Source organism: Canis aureus, chromosome 23 (assembly GCF_053574225.1).
Source record: "Canis aureus isolate CA01 chromosome 23, VMU_Caureus_v.1.0, whole genome shotgun sequence".
Taxonomy (NCBI): domain Eukaryota; kingdom Metazoa; phylum Chordata; class Mammalia; order Carnivora; family Canidae; genus Canis; species Canis aureus.
Genome location: NC_135633.1, coordinates 43,939,009 through 43,956,042, shown reverse-complemented (window position 1 = coordinate 43,956,042; position 17,034 = coordinate 43,939,009). Strand labels below are relative to the sequence as shown.

Here is a 17,034-nt window from a genome sequence, read left to right as displayed (position 1 = left end):
GGAGAATTTTCTAGAGCTTTTTGGAGGGAAACTCCAAAAAGCTGTGTTCCAAACTTTAGGATTTTTTATTTGTTTGAGTGTTGTTTTGTTTTTGTTTGGGGAGACCAGTACTGGAGAAGCTGCCTAGAAGGCATGGGGAGGTGTGGAGGAGACATTTCCCCAGAGGTAGGGCGTGAAGGCCCTTATTTTTCCAAGCCTCCAGGACTGTGTTCATTCTCATCAGGCAAATCCCTACAGAGTATGTGCCCAGTAAGAAGCTATGTAGGATTCCAACACATGTGCACCAGAACCAATGGAAGTCTTTCTGGAGGTAAGAAATCTCTGAAGAAACCACCATCCCCCGCAAAAATATGACTGCTTAAGTACCACAGGAGCAATCAACTGAAGGCGAATAAAAGAAAAACACTTAAAAAGGATCAACACAACTGCTAGTTTCATTTCTTTTCTTTTTACTTGAAAACTTATTTTAACCATCAAATTTTGGCAATTACAAACCTGTACACTGTTGGTTTTTTTGTTTTGTTTTGTTTTTTTTGGCTGTCTTTTGTTGGTTTTTCTTTCATTTTTTTTTCCTTTTCCTTTTTTCTTTTTCTTTCTTTCTTTCTTTTTTTTTTTTTTTTTTTTTTTTTTTTTTTTTTTTTTAGAAAAGAACACAAGACTGAATACAGCCAACAGCAATATATGCAGAAACAATCCATTTCTGTAAGGGACAAGATTCACTTCAAGTGTTAGCTTTCCCCTTTGCATAAGGTTTGGTGTGTGGTATGTGTGCAAGTTTAGGGGAGTTCGTGTGTGTGTGTGTGTGTGTGTGTGTGTGTAAAGAAATGACATACTTCATCCGAATTTGAAATGGCATAAAAATCAGGTACTTGGTAACTGGGAAAAATACACTTGTTTTAAAAAATGTTGATACAAACATTTTCTTGGAAACAGAGAAAGTTAAATGAAAACAGTAGAACCAAAGAAAGGTTACAGTACATTTTGAAATGATTAAAAAACATCATTTTCAAATCAAAAATCCTGTGTGTGTGTGTGTGTGTGTGTGTGTGTGTAGTTACCTCGAAAGTTTGCAGACCAACAGCATGAGTGACTTAGAATTATATTCGACTCCCTCCCTCCCAAATTAAAGCATCCTGATAGGCATCAAATACAGTATCTACAAAAGCCTGGAAAATTGAAACCATTATATACAATTTTATAAACATTTTAAACACCAAAACATACATCTTTTACAAACCAGCCTGTTTGTAACAGGTAAATTTACAAGACAATCTCTCTGATACAGTGCTTAAAAAGAACTGCTTCCATTTCCTGAACACATCTGTCACCTCCCGAAATGCAGTAGTATGGGCTTGGAAAGTTGTTAAGTAGTAGCAATTCAGGTATTTGTTTGCCGGAAGGGTGCTACGGTCCATACCAATGGATCCAAACACACTTCAAATGACTGTACGATTCTCTAGTGCATCTTCAACACTGGAAGAGACTAATTATGGCCTTTGTGTAATATCACATACTTGTAATTATTGCTTTTCATTATTACATGAGGAGAGAAAATCTGACTCTTTTCCTACCTCTTAGCCAGCTGGCTATGTATTAACTGATGCCAAACCCACAAATGGTGACTTTAAACTCTAGCATTATGCAACCAGAAGCTTAAAGCCTTTGTGGATTTCCACCAGAATAATGTGCAGTTGAATGTCACAAGACAAAAACCAAGCATAAACACGTAACTGCCTTCTCACAGACCACACAAAATGAGAACTCTGAAGCAGCACCTCTTCACATCTCCATTTCTTACGGTTTGAAACTAAAAACATAAAACATAAAAGCAATGTGTGTTGCACTGGGAGGGCACAAGTGTGAAGAAACCAGACAATTATCTGGGCAGCCCATGCAAAATGAACACTAGATCTTCCTGGATTTGCTCCCAGGGATGTGTTTTCTGGGTTTCACACGATTCTTTGTGGTAATCTCTTTTCTCAATTACCCTGACTTTGATTACATAGACACAGCATTGGTGGGGGCAGTGGGCAGGGTGTAGGGGTGAGTGGGGTGGGAAGTAAGTAGGAGTTGGCCAGTGGTGTATATATTTTACTCACTTCTTTTTCCAGGCTGTGCTAGTGATTCCCGGGGGCAGTTCCAGATAAGTTCTAGGAATGCATCATAAATGCCCTTTCCAGGCCTTCCAACTGATTGTCTGATAGGGTAAACCTCAAATGCATAGACTTGACCTGCTCTTCCTACTAAGTCTTCTACAACGGCATCTCACAAATGGGCAGGACATGAGTAAATGGCAAGCTGGCATGGAATGGAACTCAGCAGCAAAACGCTTGCAGAAGGAAGCAAATGAACACGTACTTTATTCATCTTTTACAACCCCATAGCTTCTGCTTACTACAGGACAAACACCAATGGTCCAGTCCAGCTACTCTCAACCTTACAAGACTGTGTGCAACATAGGTAAAGTGCCTGTAACAGGCTATGGAAAATGGCTCCCAGGAGGTAGCATGCACGATAGAAAAAAGGGCAAGACACTTATTGGCTTACATATTTTCCATGTGGTTCATCATGGCGGAGCGGGGAGGAACAAACACCAGAACTGGCAGTGGTGGGTTGGGGGGGTGCGCCGAAGGCTCGAGGAAAAAAAAAAAAAAGAAAAAGAAAAACAAAACTGCATCCAGTAGGTAACATTATAATCAAAGTTTTGCTATAATTGATGCCTGGCCTGAGTTCCCTTCTGTAATTATCATTCCATCCTTATTTTAGAAAACATTCATTTGGTAAAAGCAGCATTTTGATAAATGTCCAAAGAAATGTGTGAATTCTGTAACTGCATCTTTCCTGGGGGTGGGGTGGGGTAGGAGGAGCTGCAAGGAAACATGAGATCCTAAGGATTCCAGAGAAATAATCTCCTCGAATTCTCTCTTCTAGCATATTTCAAGGCAGGAATGTGGGAGGTCAGAAGGTTCCAGCAGAAGCAGGCAGATACCATGTCCCAGGAAGTTAGGTGGTGAACAATGTTATAGAGAAAGAATACTGGTTAAATGATGGGTTCTAGTTTAGCTACTTCACTTTCTGCATGAGCTTGGGCAAGTCTCATCCCCTCTCTGGCCATGTTTCCTCTTTTATAAAAAACAGAGATTAGACAAGCAGACAGCTCTTTGGGTCAGCGGTCACCCCACCCAGTTCTATGCTGGCCTGACCACAAGCCGTCCTGTAACCTACAGGGAAAACTAGCTATCCCCCCAAAGTGAAAAGATACCATGTGTTCAAAGGTAATGAAAACATAACACATGCTTGTCCGGTATACATTTAGCTGCAGAGCTACTCTGCAGAAAATCAGGGAGAAGATCTGCTGAAGAAAGAGGTATTTTATCTAGGTCAGAGCAAAAAGAGTGGGCACAATTTTCTTGGGTGACTTCACAACAGCATTAGGATCTATTTATTCCTTCATTACCGTGTCACTCAGGCATTCTCCCTTGAGGAGATGCTGTGTAAGCAGTAGTGACTCATCGGCATTAATCTCGTTCTAATATTTCCTGGGGGCAAATGAATTGTTGGTTTTACTTTGATGGTTTTTATGTCATTGCATTATTAAAAGTGTAGCAGTGATTCTATTCTAGGCCATTAGTTCATCATTTTCTCCGTGACGCTTGCAAATGTGCTTCTTACCTAAGAAAAATACCAAAGACTTTATTCTCAAAAGCAGCCTCAGTGAAATTTCATTTATTTCAAGACCACAGTGCGGGTAATGCTTCCATGAGTAGGTCCAACCAAGAGACAGGGAGAGGAGAAAAGCTGAAAAATCTGTGAAGTGTATCCTCGACTCAGGAAGCTTGGGAATGAAAAGGAATTTTTTTTTTTTTTTTTTTTTACAATGAACTGCAGAACACTGACTCCTACAAAGAAGTGCCTGAACACAACTGAAGCAACTAAAAATATGTCTGAGTGGATGATACACAGATTCAGGACAGTACAATCAACACACCAATGCCATATGTCACCAGAAACCGTGGACACAGAGATTTGCTCATGAAGCAGATAGTGCAAATATGCATTTATTTACCATGGCCACTGTGCACGCAGCCATAATCTGATTGAAGCAGAAGAGGAAAGTCACTCAACTTAGTAACTTTAAGCTTTGAGTATTGGGGTTATCGTATCTCTGGCGGAATGATTCTCCTGTCAATTTTGGAAATTCAGGGCCAGAGCCCACATGTCAGAAGACAGGAGAACCCCGGGGTGTAATTAAACATTACACATCTTTCAAAGATGAGTTTAGTCCTGGAAAAACTATAACAAAATATTATTATTTTTTTAAAAAGCACAGTTTTGTTTTAAGTCAATATAAATGGCAGTACCTAAATAAAGTTAACTGAACCGGAGTAAAATATGGCATTTGGTGTTTCTCTAACATTGTAGAGATCAGAGAAATTGGAAGGTCTGCCTTGCTGGCAGTATTTTCAACACAGTCCACATCCTAAAACCTTCAGGTTAGCTTTCCTCAAGAGCAGCCTTATTGAGTGCAAGCACATTTATTTGTACATAGGCCCAAACACACAGACTATTATAATCTATACACGAGAACTACTCTACTTTCTTCTTTCTCAAACATAATTGCATTTATAGTGATGATGCTACCAATTTAAAATAACACTTAGACTTTATCTGCATTATCAAGAATTGTGATTATCCAGCTGAAAACTTTGAAAGTCCATTTCCCTTTTTCCCACTGAATTTGAATTCTGTTTAAACCTCTAAATGAACAATGTGCCCAAGTATGATTTTTTTACTCCTTTTCCTTCCTGATTCTCAGAACAAAGGCCAATTTCTACAGTCATATTAAAATTGTAGCTATAGCCAGGAATATTTACCGGAAAACACACAGAAAAAAAAAAAAAAAAACAACAGATAATCACATTCTTTCTAATGTCTGAACAATGCTAACCTTCCCCCAACCCACAAAAGCAAGCCCAAATATTCTCACATTCCTCTCCACTGATATCCTTCTCAAAGATCATAAAGCCCAGCTATATTATATTGGAGGCTTAACACAAACAAAAATAACTAAGCGTACGAACCATGTTACCCAAACCTAATTTTATAGCTGAAAACTGGACAGCTCATTAAAGAAAAATAGAATTGATTTTAAAGGCTTCAGCCCATTTTTTTGTTGATTTAAAAAAATTTCTCTTTTCTTTTGCCTAAGAGACTAACTTTTCCAACCATCATAACTACTATTTTCATCCCCCTCCCCCCATTGGCTCAAAATGACATGCAACAGTGCCTCTTTGCTCGTTGCCAGTTATGAATACTGCTGGCTCTGCCGCTGTAACCCTTCCGGGTCCCAATACTGCACAAAGCCACACGAGACGGGCTGTGTAACCAAGCAGGTGGAGTGTATTCCTTCGTCGACACTCAGTGCCCGGTCCTGGTCGTAAACGCAGGTACCTACTGCAAGGCTCTCTCTGTCACTTCTAAGAAACAATCGGAGCCTTTCCTTGTCAGCCGGCTGGAGTGGAGCTTGCCCATGCGCGACGGCAGGACTTGTGAAGAAGTTCCTGGCGGCACGTCTGGTGTCCTTCGGGCCACCGACGGCGGAGACAGTCGCCAGCGCGGCCAGCCTCCGTCCCGCGGTTCAGCCAGACAGTGCCAAGCACCCCGGCAGGTGCGCCGTCTACACCTGGGTCTGGTGCTGAGTCTCGATGAAGGGAATGTGCAGGCTGGCGAGACTGAGCTCTCCCACGCTCTCGTAGTCACTCATGGCTGCTTCGGAATCGTCAAAGCCGCAGCTGGCCGACACATCCGAGGACGAGGTGCCTCTGGAATTGTGCAAGGACAGAGACACGCCGTCGGCGGGGCCCGCCGTCTCCGCGCCCTGGTTCAGGCTCACGGCAAAAGTACTAAACTCACAGGCGGCGGGCGGGCCCACCAAATCCGTGTCGTTGGGGAACGGGTGGGGGGGCAGGTACTGGCTGGGGTGGAACTGGGGCCGCCTCCTGCAGTCGGGGCTCAGCGTGCCAGCCAGCGACACGGGCTGGGAGGGTGGCAGGGCCTCGTACTGGTCCGGGAAGTCCTCCGGCAGCGGAGGCGGCAGCTGGTCCTGGGGCAGGAACTCCTCCTCGTGGGGCGGCGGGTACTCGCTGTCGATGTCATAGCCGCCCAGGTAGTAGTCGCTCTCCAGCTCCCGCGTGCTGCCCTGCGGCGCAGAGCCTCCCTCCTGGTTCTCGTAGTTGGGCACTTCCTCTATGTCCGACAGGCGGGCCCCGGGCATCCAGTCCGAGGTGTCCCAGTGGTAGGCTGTGGGAGAAGCGCCCCGATGTTAATTTCCTCCAGACTGGGGCTGGGGTGCGCTCGGAAAAGGGGTGGACAGGGACACAGCACCTGACATGCAATTAACATCCAAGAGACCCTAAGGTGCCAGGGGCATGTGCATGCTCCTTACAGGGCTCTAGCAGGGACCAGCCATGCTCTGGCCCCTGGAGAATGAGGCGATGGCCACTCTGAGAGATAGATGGTGCCTGGCTGCTGCAGAGCCTCACACTCGGCCTTGCCGGGAGGGATGGCCAGCCCAGCCGGGGCATGCTGAGGAAACACAGTCCCAGCACCCCCTCCCCGCTATTTCCTCTTCCTTTCTGTGTGCTGGATGCAGAGCCAGGCTGGCAGCATGCTCCCAGAGAAGGGGCGGGGGTGTGGGCCATACTGTGGTCCACAGAAGGCAGGGCGATGCATTGCAAATGGATGAAGGACACGCACAGTGGGAAGGCTGGGGGAGGGATGCTGGTGGGACTTTCTCTTCCAATGCCAAGCATACAAGACACCTGGAACATGCAAAATTCAGATCAAAGAAACCCAGAAGGATGGAGAGAGAGGGACAGGGTAAGGGTGAGCTCAACAATTCAAAACATGTAAGTAAAATGTGATGCTGGGGTTGTGGCAGTCACCTCGGTTGTAGTTCTGTCCTTGGTCCATGATAGACACTGTTACAAATACAAAGTGAGACGTAAAGCTGATCATCTAAGCCAGGTGAAGAGGGTAACACAGAACATTTTAGATGACCTGAGAAGACATGCTCCTATTTCTTCTTGTTATTTGGAAAATAAAAAACAGATAAATCCCATCTATACCTGGCCCTAATTGTATTAAGTCACCACTAAGAGTTACCTGATGGAAATCAGATTATAGCTTTGAATGATTTCTTACACATTTCCAGCTTATAACAGGTGCTCAGTAGGTACATGTCGACATAAGAGTGAGTTTAGTAGTAATCTGGATTCCAACTGATTGGGTACTCTTCTCTTAGAGGGACTTTTATAAAAACGAGTACCCCATCGATTTAAAAACTTATGAGCTAATTTTTTTTTTTCTCCAAAGTTTTAAAATGCATCCCAACCCCTAGAGAAACAGCCGGCATCCTCTAGGTGTCCAGCTGATTAAAAGCAACCCCAGATCAAAGTAACAAGGAAGCCATAGTTTCAAAAGGATAACCCCCTACACCAAAGAAATGTTATGGAAGAAAAAAGTAAATACCTTCATTCTCTATAGTGTCAACTACATTGTTGACAAGCTGAATGACAGTCACAATGGACGCTTGTGGCCAGGAAAAGAAGACAGGGGGAAGGGAAGGACAGTTTCTGGTTAGTCACGTATTTCAGATATAAGCCAACTTCTCTTCACAACAACGGCAACACCAAAGGCTCTGCATGCAAACACCCAAAGCCTCCCCAGTCTGCCCATTAAGGAGTGCTCCAATGAACGCTCTTATCTGGGGGGTCCTGGGGGTACTTGGAACAGAAGGGCAACAGCAGCCAATCTGGGGCCAGTCCTCTGAAAGGCACAATCAGCAGGGATTGCTAGATCATAAATTCACACCTCATGGCCCAGTGAAATCAATCTGGGAAGGCAGTGGCTCATCAAGCTCATGCTAATTTCTCATTAATAACTCCCAAAGGCCCTCAGGGGAAGACCTCACATTCCCACAGATAATTATTTGCTGGTCAGCCGTGCTGCTCCAAACCAAATGCCAGAGATGGGACGATCACCTTTGCAGGAGTGATGGCTTCACACTCACATGATGATGCCACTGACCACCTAGAACCACCCAAGGCCCAGCTTCCACCAGTAAAGCACAGACAGGAGTCATCAGCTGGCCTCTGAAATAGAATCTGGGAAGGAGAATTCTGTGCTCTCCATGGGTTGATTTAGCACCTGATAGCAGCAGATTGCGGAGAGGTTATAAAATGAATTTGTTGAAAATTCCTAACACCAACCACTTTGGTCAGGACGAACCCAGAAGGTTAAGCATGAAAAGCCAAACGTGTGAGCCTAAGGACACACAAAGCAGAGCCGGTACGAACAGTCAGCCAGGTATCATTGCCAGAGCTCTGCCTGGAGTGGAAACTTCCATTCTCCCGTGCATCCATATAAAATGCAAAGCAGTGACAGCCTTTGTTCTGTTTGGGGATGGGGGCAGGAGTAAGCATCATGGCAGACAGATGTGGAGGTATGCCCCTGACCAACCCATCCTCCAGAGCTGGTTCCTTAGCTCCGAAAATCCAGTCCAGCATTCAGATCCTCTCCATAAAGATAAGTTCACAAGAGGTAGTGGTAGCAGCTTTGGGGTGTCAATGAGGTCCATGAACCATATGGAATTGCATGCAACATTTTGGGTAAATGTGCGTTTTTCTAAGTTGCTGATCCATAGTCACAGTATTCATAGAGTCTCTGAAGCCCCAAACCCCAGATGATTATAAGGGGACTTCAACAGAATGACGATGCCGCTTCTAGGGAAAGGGGTTTCTATGGGAAGGAAGTCTTACCTCTAAATGAATTTCTAATGATGGGGAGGTTGGGTATACAGGGAAGAGATTACAGCAGTAAAATTAGAAAAAGGAAAGAAATCAGAATTTTCTAGAGAGTATCATTTGGGATGAGGTGGTTCCCTTATGAGAAAAATCAAAGAGGAGGCATTTTTGGAGGTCAGGGAACTTGATCCACCTCTGACACGGATCCCTGGCCTGCCCACAGCTGCAGCTCAGTAGGTGCTGCCACAGCACCCAACGATGGGGCCAGCCCAAATGCTGGTGAACACACTCCCAAGTCCACGATCAGGTCAAGAAACAGAACCGATCACATCACCCTCCTCCCACCCACTGACCGCCAGCACAGGAGGCAGAACCCAAGCAGGGGGACACATGTCCTGAGCGCTTACCATTGTCGTCGCCAGAATCCGACTGGAAGGAGCTCAGGGACTGAACCTCAGAGTTGCTGCCTTTATTACTGCCTGCAAAGCAGGTCACTTCTCCGGAATCATCAACCCCTTTGTCTTTGCGGACAACCGGAGAGAAAGCAGAAATGACACTGGTTACCTTGTGCGTATGTCTAGCCCTCCCGCCCTCAGGGTTCACTTCTCAGAGCTCTTTCATTTGCTTCGAGAAAATAATTTAGCTCCACAATGGAAAATTGATTGTGTCACTGGGGGCAAAGGTCTGTCAATCAAGTGATTTACATTATGGATTCGGAACCCTTAACCCGTGGTAAATGAGCTTCCAAAGAGCTGACAGCCGAAAGTAGCTGTTCCCTCCTCAAAGTGAGGCGACTAAGTGAAGAGTGAAGGCAGGATGAAGTGGCTGGGTTGCTCTTTGCCATTCAGAGTTAATTTAAATCATTTACATGAACCGACGTGGTGTCAACACCAGGTTAAATGAGATTACTTATAAAATAGGGGTATAAATATTTTATAGGCGAGAATGCCATTACATTCATCCCAACTTCCATCTCTGGGGAGAGAGTGGAGTTCTCAGCTTTGCCTTCTAGAGGGCAGCGTCACATCATTTTTGGGAGTGACAATGTTCTGCAAATCTGTGTGGCAGGAGGGCGGTCAGTGGTGTGGACGAGCTTTATCTACCCACTTCTTCCTTTTGGCTATGCAAGGACAGCCTGAGCAACATGCACTTGCGCATGAGCAAATGCATACACAGACACACACACACACTACAGGGATATTCTCTTCTTTGATGATCTAAAGGAAGCAATAAAAACAAGCCATATCTTGATGTTGTCAAGTGAAAAAATGAATCAGTCACTTAGAGATGGTCTGGCCAGCTAACTCTGCCTTGCTTAACAAAGAAGGAAATCCACTCAATAAAAGCACAACAATACTTCGGGGGAAATCAAGCTGTCACATTATGAAGTGAGTGGAGGAAAATGATCACCAGGAAAAGCTTCAAATCATCACATGACGTTATGGGGAGAAGAGACAGTGACTTGTGATTAAGGGCACGGTTGCTGCTGTTGGTGACTGGAAATCACTGCTTCTGCCACAGAGGGTGAGGTCAGTAACAGGCACTGTGGCTGCCCATCTGCTGTCGGATGCTGAAGCCACAGCGGAACGGTGAGTTGGATAAACCACTGATACAAGTGAAGCTGGATGCTGGAGAGGAATTCACCTCCCACTGGCCATACTGCCCCAAATAGGAAAATGTGTCTCAGCAAAGCACAAGGTGAAGGCCGGGCTTAGCCCTGAACGCTGGGAAGGAAACAACAAGTGACCCACTCCGGGTGGATGCAGTGCATCAAACTCCTTTCTTCATTTCATTTATTGTGCCCTCCATCACTAAATTAAAAAAAAAAAAAAAAAAAAAAAAAAAAAAGCCTGATAGCCGGTGGATCGGCAAGGCTTTTATAAAATCGAGCCATACTGGTCATTTGACAGGGGATGTATTTATGGTGAAAATCCAAGTGCAAGGACTCACCATGTGAAAGTGGCACTAGAAAGACAGAGTCCACGGACAGCATGGTGGGGGCGGCCCCAGAAAAGAACAGAGGCCCTCCTCTGTCATCAGGTGTCCTCTCCCATTCAAACCCCGTCCCTCCTTCTGGCTAACGCCCCCAAGAGTAGTACTGGTAAGAGCACAGGCTGTGGATCCTGATGGGCCAGGTTCTAGTCCTCACCCCTCCTTTTGCTAGCTATGTGGTCTTGAGCCGCTTATTTCACCCATCTGCTCCTCCACTTGGGTGCCCACGTGGACAGCCATGAGGACTGAAGATCCAACATACAGCAGGGGCAGTTTTTTTACATTCTTCTGCTGCTTCCTCCCCAAATCTCTCTGTCCTTAACGTTTGCATTCTGGATTCTGTGCTGACTCACTGAAACACTCTTCAGATGACCAAAAAGCTTGTAGGTGTCAAGCACGGTATTTTTTTTTTTTTTTAAGCCTGTATCCTTCTCAACACTTTCACAGTGCACAACCCTGCTAACCTTATTAATGGTCTTGGCTTCTGCATAGCTGCCCTGTCCTCTTTTCCTGCTCTCTTGGTCTCCCTTTCTGGTCTCTCTCCCTCTGCCCACCTCCCAAATGTAGGCATCTCCAAGTTCTTTCGGAGGTCCAGCTTGGCCATCCTTTCTTTGCTCTGCCTCCTTCAGTGAGCTCACCCCCCGCCCCCCGCCCCCAGAGAGTCAACCATTGTGCATGCAGATGATGTTCAAACTTTCCTCTCTAGCTTTACCTGTTTCCTGAAAAACAGAACCTGTCAGGGAATCCTCATGTGCCCTCTACACGCATCAAGCTGCTTCCTGCTTCGGGAAGGCCCTCGTCAATAGTTTCTTGCCAAAATCTTACTTATGCTTGAAGACACAGTAGGAATTTCTCCTTTCTCCACAAAGAGGCCCTTTACCTCCTCTGCTCAGATGCTTGCCAGCTCCATGTGAAAGCAGCCTCCTCTGACCCTCTACCCCAACATGTATCATAGTACTAAAGCCCCAGCCTTTGGGAACTCCTGCTACTAGGGGGATCTCTGCTGCTGAAATATAAAGCAGTATGGCCTGATGAAGTCACAGGTTATAACAGAGCTTGCCTTAGCTTCATCCTGACTGGTTTTAGGCAGGGGAAGCAATCACTGCTGCTCAATTAGATGTTCATGGAAGCTAGCTAACTGGTCTCTGCTCTCTTTGCTCTTTGGGCCTTTTTGGTCTGTTCTCCAGGGATCAATCAGAGCCATCCTTTAAAAATGTAAATTCGATCCTGCGGCTCCTCTGCTTAAAAATCTGCATTGGGCGCCTGGGTGGCTCAGTGGTTGAGTGTCTGACTTTGGCTCAGGTTGTGATCCCGGGGTCCTGGGATTGAGTCTGCACTGGGGTCCCCGCAGCGAACCTGCTTCTCCCTCTGCCTGTGTCTCTGCCTCTCTCTGTGTGTCTCTCATGAATAAATAAATAAAATCTTTAAAACAAACCTGCACTAATGTTGCCATTGAACTGCATTCACTTTCCCTCGTTGTTCACCAGTCTCCAACTACCTTGACCTCCAAGATGTCAGGGCCTTTCTCACCACAGGACCTTTGCACCTGTGGATCTTTCCTTTGGCTAGACTACTGCCGCATGAGGCCTAAAGGAGAGGGAAATACCACTATCTGGACTGGACTTTTCCTGTCTTCAGGTTCACCCTCTTGTTTCTTGGACTCTGCATTCCAGCCGAATAGAATGGCTTGTGTCTTCTGAGAGGCTCCTCCACCTTTCCACAGACCTTTAATCCACGGTCCAACTCAAATGTCCGTTTGCGCGTCTCAAGTCTTCACCCTAAGTCTAGAAACAGCTTCTTCCTCTGACCTTCTGGCATATGCTCTCCGTATATCCCTTATGTCGCTGCAGTGTTTCAACTACCACCAGGGAGTGGTGTGCTTCTGTGAGGACACCGCGGGCTTTTAGAGTTGGCAGCTCTGGATCTCCCACCCTCTCTGCTGCCTGTTACTAGCTCTGGGACCTTGGACACCTGATCCATACTCTCTGAGCCTCATTTTCCCCACCTGTAAATGGGGACAAGAACCAGAGCAATTTTCCTGAACATTCGATGCCACAACACGTCACAAGTGCGCTGCCTGGTCGGGTTCTCGCTCCGTTCCCCGATGCCCTCCTGCTGCGCCAGCGGCCCCCCCCCCCCCCCCCGGGCTCCCGGGGACCCTAGAGGAACAAGGGACCCCCTGCGGCCCCCTACTCACTGTCGGTTCCCGAGTCCCAGCCGTTCTTCCGGATGGAGTCGCAGTCGGAGCGGCAGGGCGACACGGCGGGCAGGTTGGGGGCCACACTGCACACGACCACGCCGCGCCTGGCCGTGAGGATGCGCGGGGACTCGGGGTGGAAGGTGGTCATCTCCTGGGGCTCGCCGCCCAGCCCGTCCACGAGCTTGTCCAGGTTGCTGCGGGAGTCGCCCTGGAAGCAGGGCGTGTAGGCCATGGGGCGCACGGGCACCTGCGGGGGCCCCACCTCCTGGTAGACGTTGCGCGCGTCCCCGGCGGCGCGCAGGCTGCGGAACGGGACGCCGTTGCTCTTGTGCAGCAGGGCGGCCGTGGCGGGGTCCTGCACCAGCGTGATGTTGTTGCGCGAGTAGTTCTTGCGGAAGACCTTCTTGCGGAAGACCACGAAGAGGACGACGAGGACGAGGATGACCAGGAGGACCACGGCGATGCCGATGAGCTCCTCCTTGCCCACGTACGAGTGGCCGGCCTGGATGTTGGGCACCACCACGGGGCGCAGCCCGCAGTACTGGCCCACGTAGCCCGGCGTGCAGTTGCACACGAAGGAGCCGAACACGTTCACGCAGGAGCCCCCGTTCTCGCACTCCTCCCGCTCGCACTCGTTCACGTCCTCCTCACACCTTCGCGACAAAACACAGAGCCCGGCTCAGACTGCGGGTCCCGCGGCGGCCCGGGTCTGGGGCAGGGAGCCCAGGGAGGGCGCGCCAGGTGCGCAGGTGCGCAGGTGCGCCGGGTGCGCGCCTCGGGGGGCGGGGGGCGGGGGGCGCAGGGGCTGAGGGGCTGAGGGGCTCCTCCCAACCAACCCGATGGCTCTCGCGTAGCCTGACCCCATCCAGGTGGGAGGAGGGCAAAGACCCGCAGAGGCGAGAGAAGGAGCCGCAAGGGAGCAAACGCGCTGTCGGAAAGGAGCTGGTCTCCAGGTCTTCGGGGCCAGATGCATCTCAGAGTTTAAATTTTTACAATTTTAGAAACACCATCCAGTACGTGTCTTTCATGTTCCGTAACACACCCGCCCCACTGCTGGAACTGGCGGGGCCGAGGCCCCCATAAGCACATACATACACCAGTGCTTCTACAGTAAAGCATATGGATACTCACACTAAATGAGAGAAATAAAAACTAGAAATAGTCTCAGAGCCATTTTGGCTGGGTTTGCCACCAAATTGGTTTGCCGCTAACCTACCCTTAACCCTTTTAGTTCTCTGAGCTTTGGGGATTATGGAATTGCAGGGAAACAGCAGTGAACCTATATATACCTTGAATAGGGTTTCCCGAGGTAAGAAATCTTTGGTTCTGACATTTGCCTCCCAACAGTTACTGTCATTTTTGGTCTCTCTGGGAACTGTGTGTGTGTGCGTGTGTCTGTGTGCACATGCATGAATGCATGACTGCAGGGTGGTTAACAGAGTAAGTGGGTAGGTGGGCTAGAGATCTAAATATCTTACAACAGATTCTGTGCTTACGATAAAAGTTAATACTAATGCAGATTATCAGGAAAGAATGATCAGAGCATTCTAATGAAAAATAATTAAATCAATTTTATTCTCCTCAAAGCAATCCATGGCTCACGTTGAGTATAATTATAAGGCAGGCATTTAAGTCTTATTCTTTCTTAGTTTAACATTATGTGAGAACATGGACCTTCCTTCTCCTTCACTTGTCTCTACTTCAGCAATTGCTCCGATGTGTTCATTTAAAGGCACGATCACTTATATCTTTGGTAATCCACCTTTTAAAATGTAGTCAAACGTCCCTAATTTGAACAGATTGAGGCCAGGTCATTCGGAAATTAGAATCACAGAGTATTTAAAAATAAATGCAGCTTTATTACTTTAAATTACATCCAACGATTCAAAGTCGGCTAAGTATTTCCTGGTAAAGTCCTCGGGAGATTTGCCTTAATGAATACATAAGACTGATCTGTAATTAGAATATCACTTGCTTGAGATTACATATATATACTTCTCAAATGATCAAGGATGGTTGGAAGTGGCGTTTCACTTAGAGCTTAAAACAGTCCCTTTCCATTTGACTAACACTTTAATTTCCCTCATTTCTTGGGGGGGGGAAAAGGGTTTGCAAAGGAAGGGTATGCTTGAGTTTCTCGGAATGATCGTAAAACGTTAGGCAGTAGAGTCCAGTTAATGACTTTTAGGGAAATGGGTGGTATGTCTGCCTCAGAATTATGCTGGAAATATAATGGGTCCTAGATGGATTTTATTTAAAAGAATTATTTTTTTAAACTACAGAACACATAGTAATTACATAAAAATCTGCAAATATACAGAAGTATAAAGGAAAAAAATGTAAGTTACCAATAACCCCATTACCCAGAGATAATCCCTGTTAACATTTAATTTGCCTGTCCTACTTGTGGTAAATCTTCTGACCCTATTAGTTGTTTACAGTTTTGCTTTCTTAGCAACAAGAAGCAGCAGATAGAAAGACTGTTGCACAATCTCAACTTACGTGACTCCAGTGAGCCCAGCTTTGCAATTACAGATGAAAGTGTTCCCGATGGGGTCGCAGGAGCCTCCATTCTGGCAGGGGTTTGGGAAGCAAGCTGTGATCTCCGACTCACAGTTTCTCCCGGTGAACTGTGAGAGACAGGTACACTGATAGCCTAGGGAGACAGAGGTCCTCATGAGCCACAGGTGCCACTGGCAATGCTCCGAGTGCAGGGACTCAGCCATCATGTGCCCTCCTGATTCCTGATTCCGAAGAGGATTATCAAGTTGGTTATTTTGAACTTGGGACCCATTTGCCACAAAGATGCCAAGTAATGGTTTGGGTCCCCTGTTAGTCCACAAAAATTCACTGAATTAACCACCTGCCTAAATGGGAGTGAGAATCGTGAGAGACACCCAAGAAATAGACCCCAAGAGCAGTGGTCAAGATGGGAGAAGATGCTTTCCTCAGCACACTGCTACAAAAAGGCAGGAAGTTTCCAGGGAAGAGCAGTGTATCCCAGGTGCCATGCTGGTTCCTTTCCCGAACCCTCCCCCATCCTGTGCCTTTTCTGCTTAGCTGAGAACCACATTTCCCACCTAGAGAGGAAGTGAGGGGAGGACAGGTAAAACTCAAATGAGCCTCAGTTTGACATATGCACAGGTAAATGGAAGAATCCCAGCCTTCACCCAGATCCCGTGTTTGGATCCTAATTTTCACATCTTTGTCAACTTGCTCTACCATGAACCCAGCATGAGGAAATAGGCAGGAGTATCTCTACTGCAGAGAATATTAAATATTGGAGTGGGTAAGATTCCAAAAGGACAATGGCATTATTTATCTCTCAGAGCTGGAAGGGATGAATAATTAGTAAGGATTTTCTTTTGCCCTACTTTAAAAGATTTTTAAATTCCTTTTTAAATTAAAGGTGTAAAGCACATAGTAAAGAGTCAGATAGTTCTCTAAGTCCTATTTTGTACAACATCAGCTCTACATCCCCTTGAACAGCAAAGCTGATCTTTGAACCACATGGATTTGAACTGCCCAGGGTCACTTATGCATGAATTTTTAAAAGTTTGGTACTATAAACATATTTTCTCTTCCCTATGGTTTTCTTAATAACATTTTATTTTCTCTAGCTTTCTTTAAGAATACAGTATATCATATATATAACATATACAATATGTGTCAGTCGATGGTTTATCTTATTGGTAAGGCTTCTGGTCAAAGGTAGGCTCTATTAAGAGTTAAGTTTTAGAAAAAGTCAAAAGGTATACACAGATTTTCAACTGTGCCATGGGTCGGTGCCCCAACTCCCACTTCAAGGATCAACTGTCCTTATTGTTAATTCAACACCAAACTCCTCTTGACTAGGTTTCTCCGTGTATCGCTGTTTTGCCTGGTGTTCTGTATTTTCATAGCCTGCAGAAATCTTTCTTCTAAGGCTTTCTGATTACCCTGAGTGCCCTCTCGTCCTGCTGTGGAGCTGCTGTCCTGGGATCGCCCTCTCTGCTCTCCTGGGCTGGATCCCGTGTCTTTGGTATCCTCTGTCTTCCT

The 17,034-nt window shown here is 46.4% G+C and overlaps 1 protein-coding gene across 3 annotated transcripts in view; it reads right to left on the bottom strand.

The window, feature by feature from the left end:
* Positions 1-429: 429 nt before the first annotated feature.
* Positions 430-17,034, bottom strand: part of FAT3 (FAT atypical cadherin 3) — a 648,833-nt gene continuing 632,228 nt past the window's right edge. For 2 of the 3 annotated variants that reach the window (XM_077867437.1, XM_077867439.1), the window contains 6 exons: positions 15,499-15,652; positions 12,994-13,649; positions 9,212-9,325; positions 7,531-7,590; positions 6,945-6,980; positions 430-6,300 (listed from right to left, as the gene is read on the bottom strand). In XM_077867437.1, the coding sequence (XP_077723563.1) occupies positions 5,678-6,300; positions 6,945-6,980; positions 7,531-7,590; positions 9,212-9,325; positions 12,994-13,649; positions 15,499-15,652 (1,643 nt within the window). In that variant the 3' untranslated portion in view covers positions 430-5,677. The remainder of the gene's footprint in view (positions 6,301-6,944; positions 6,981-7,530; positions 7,591-9,211; positions 9,326-12,993; positions 13,650-15,498; positions 15,653-17,034) is intronic. The other variant, XM_077867438.1, reaches the window with a different exon arrangement.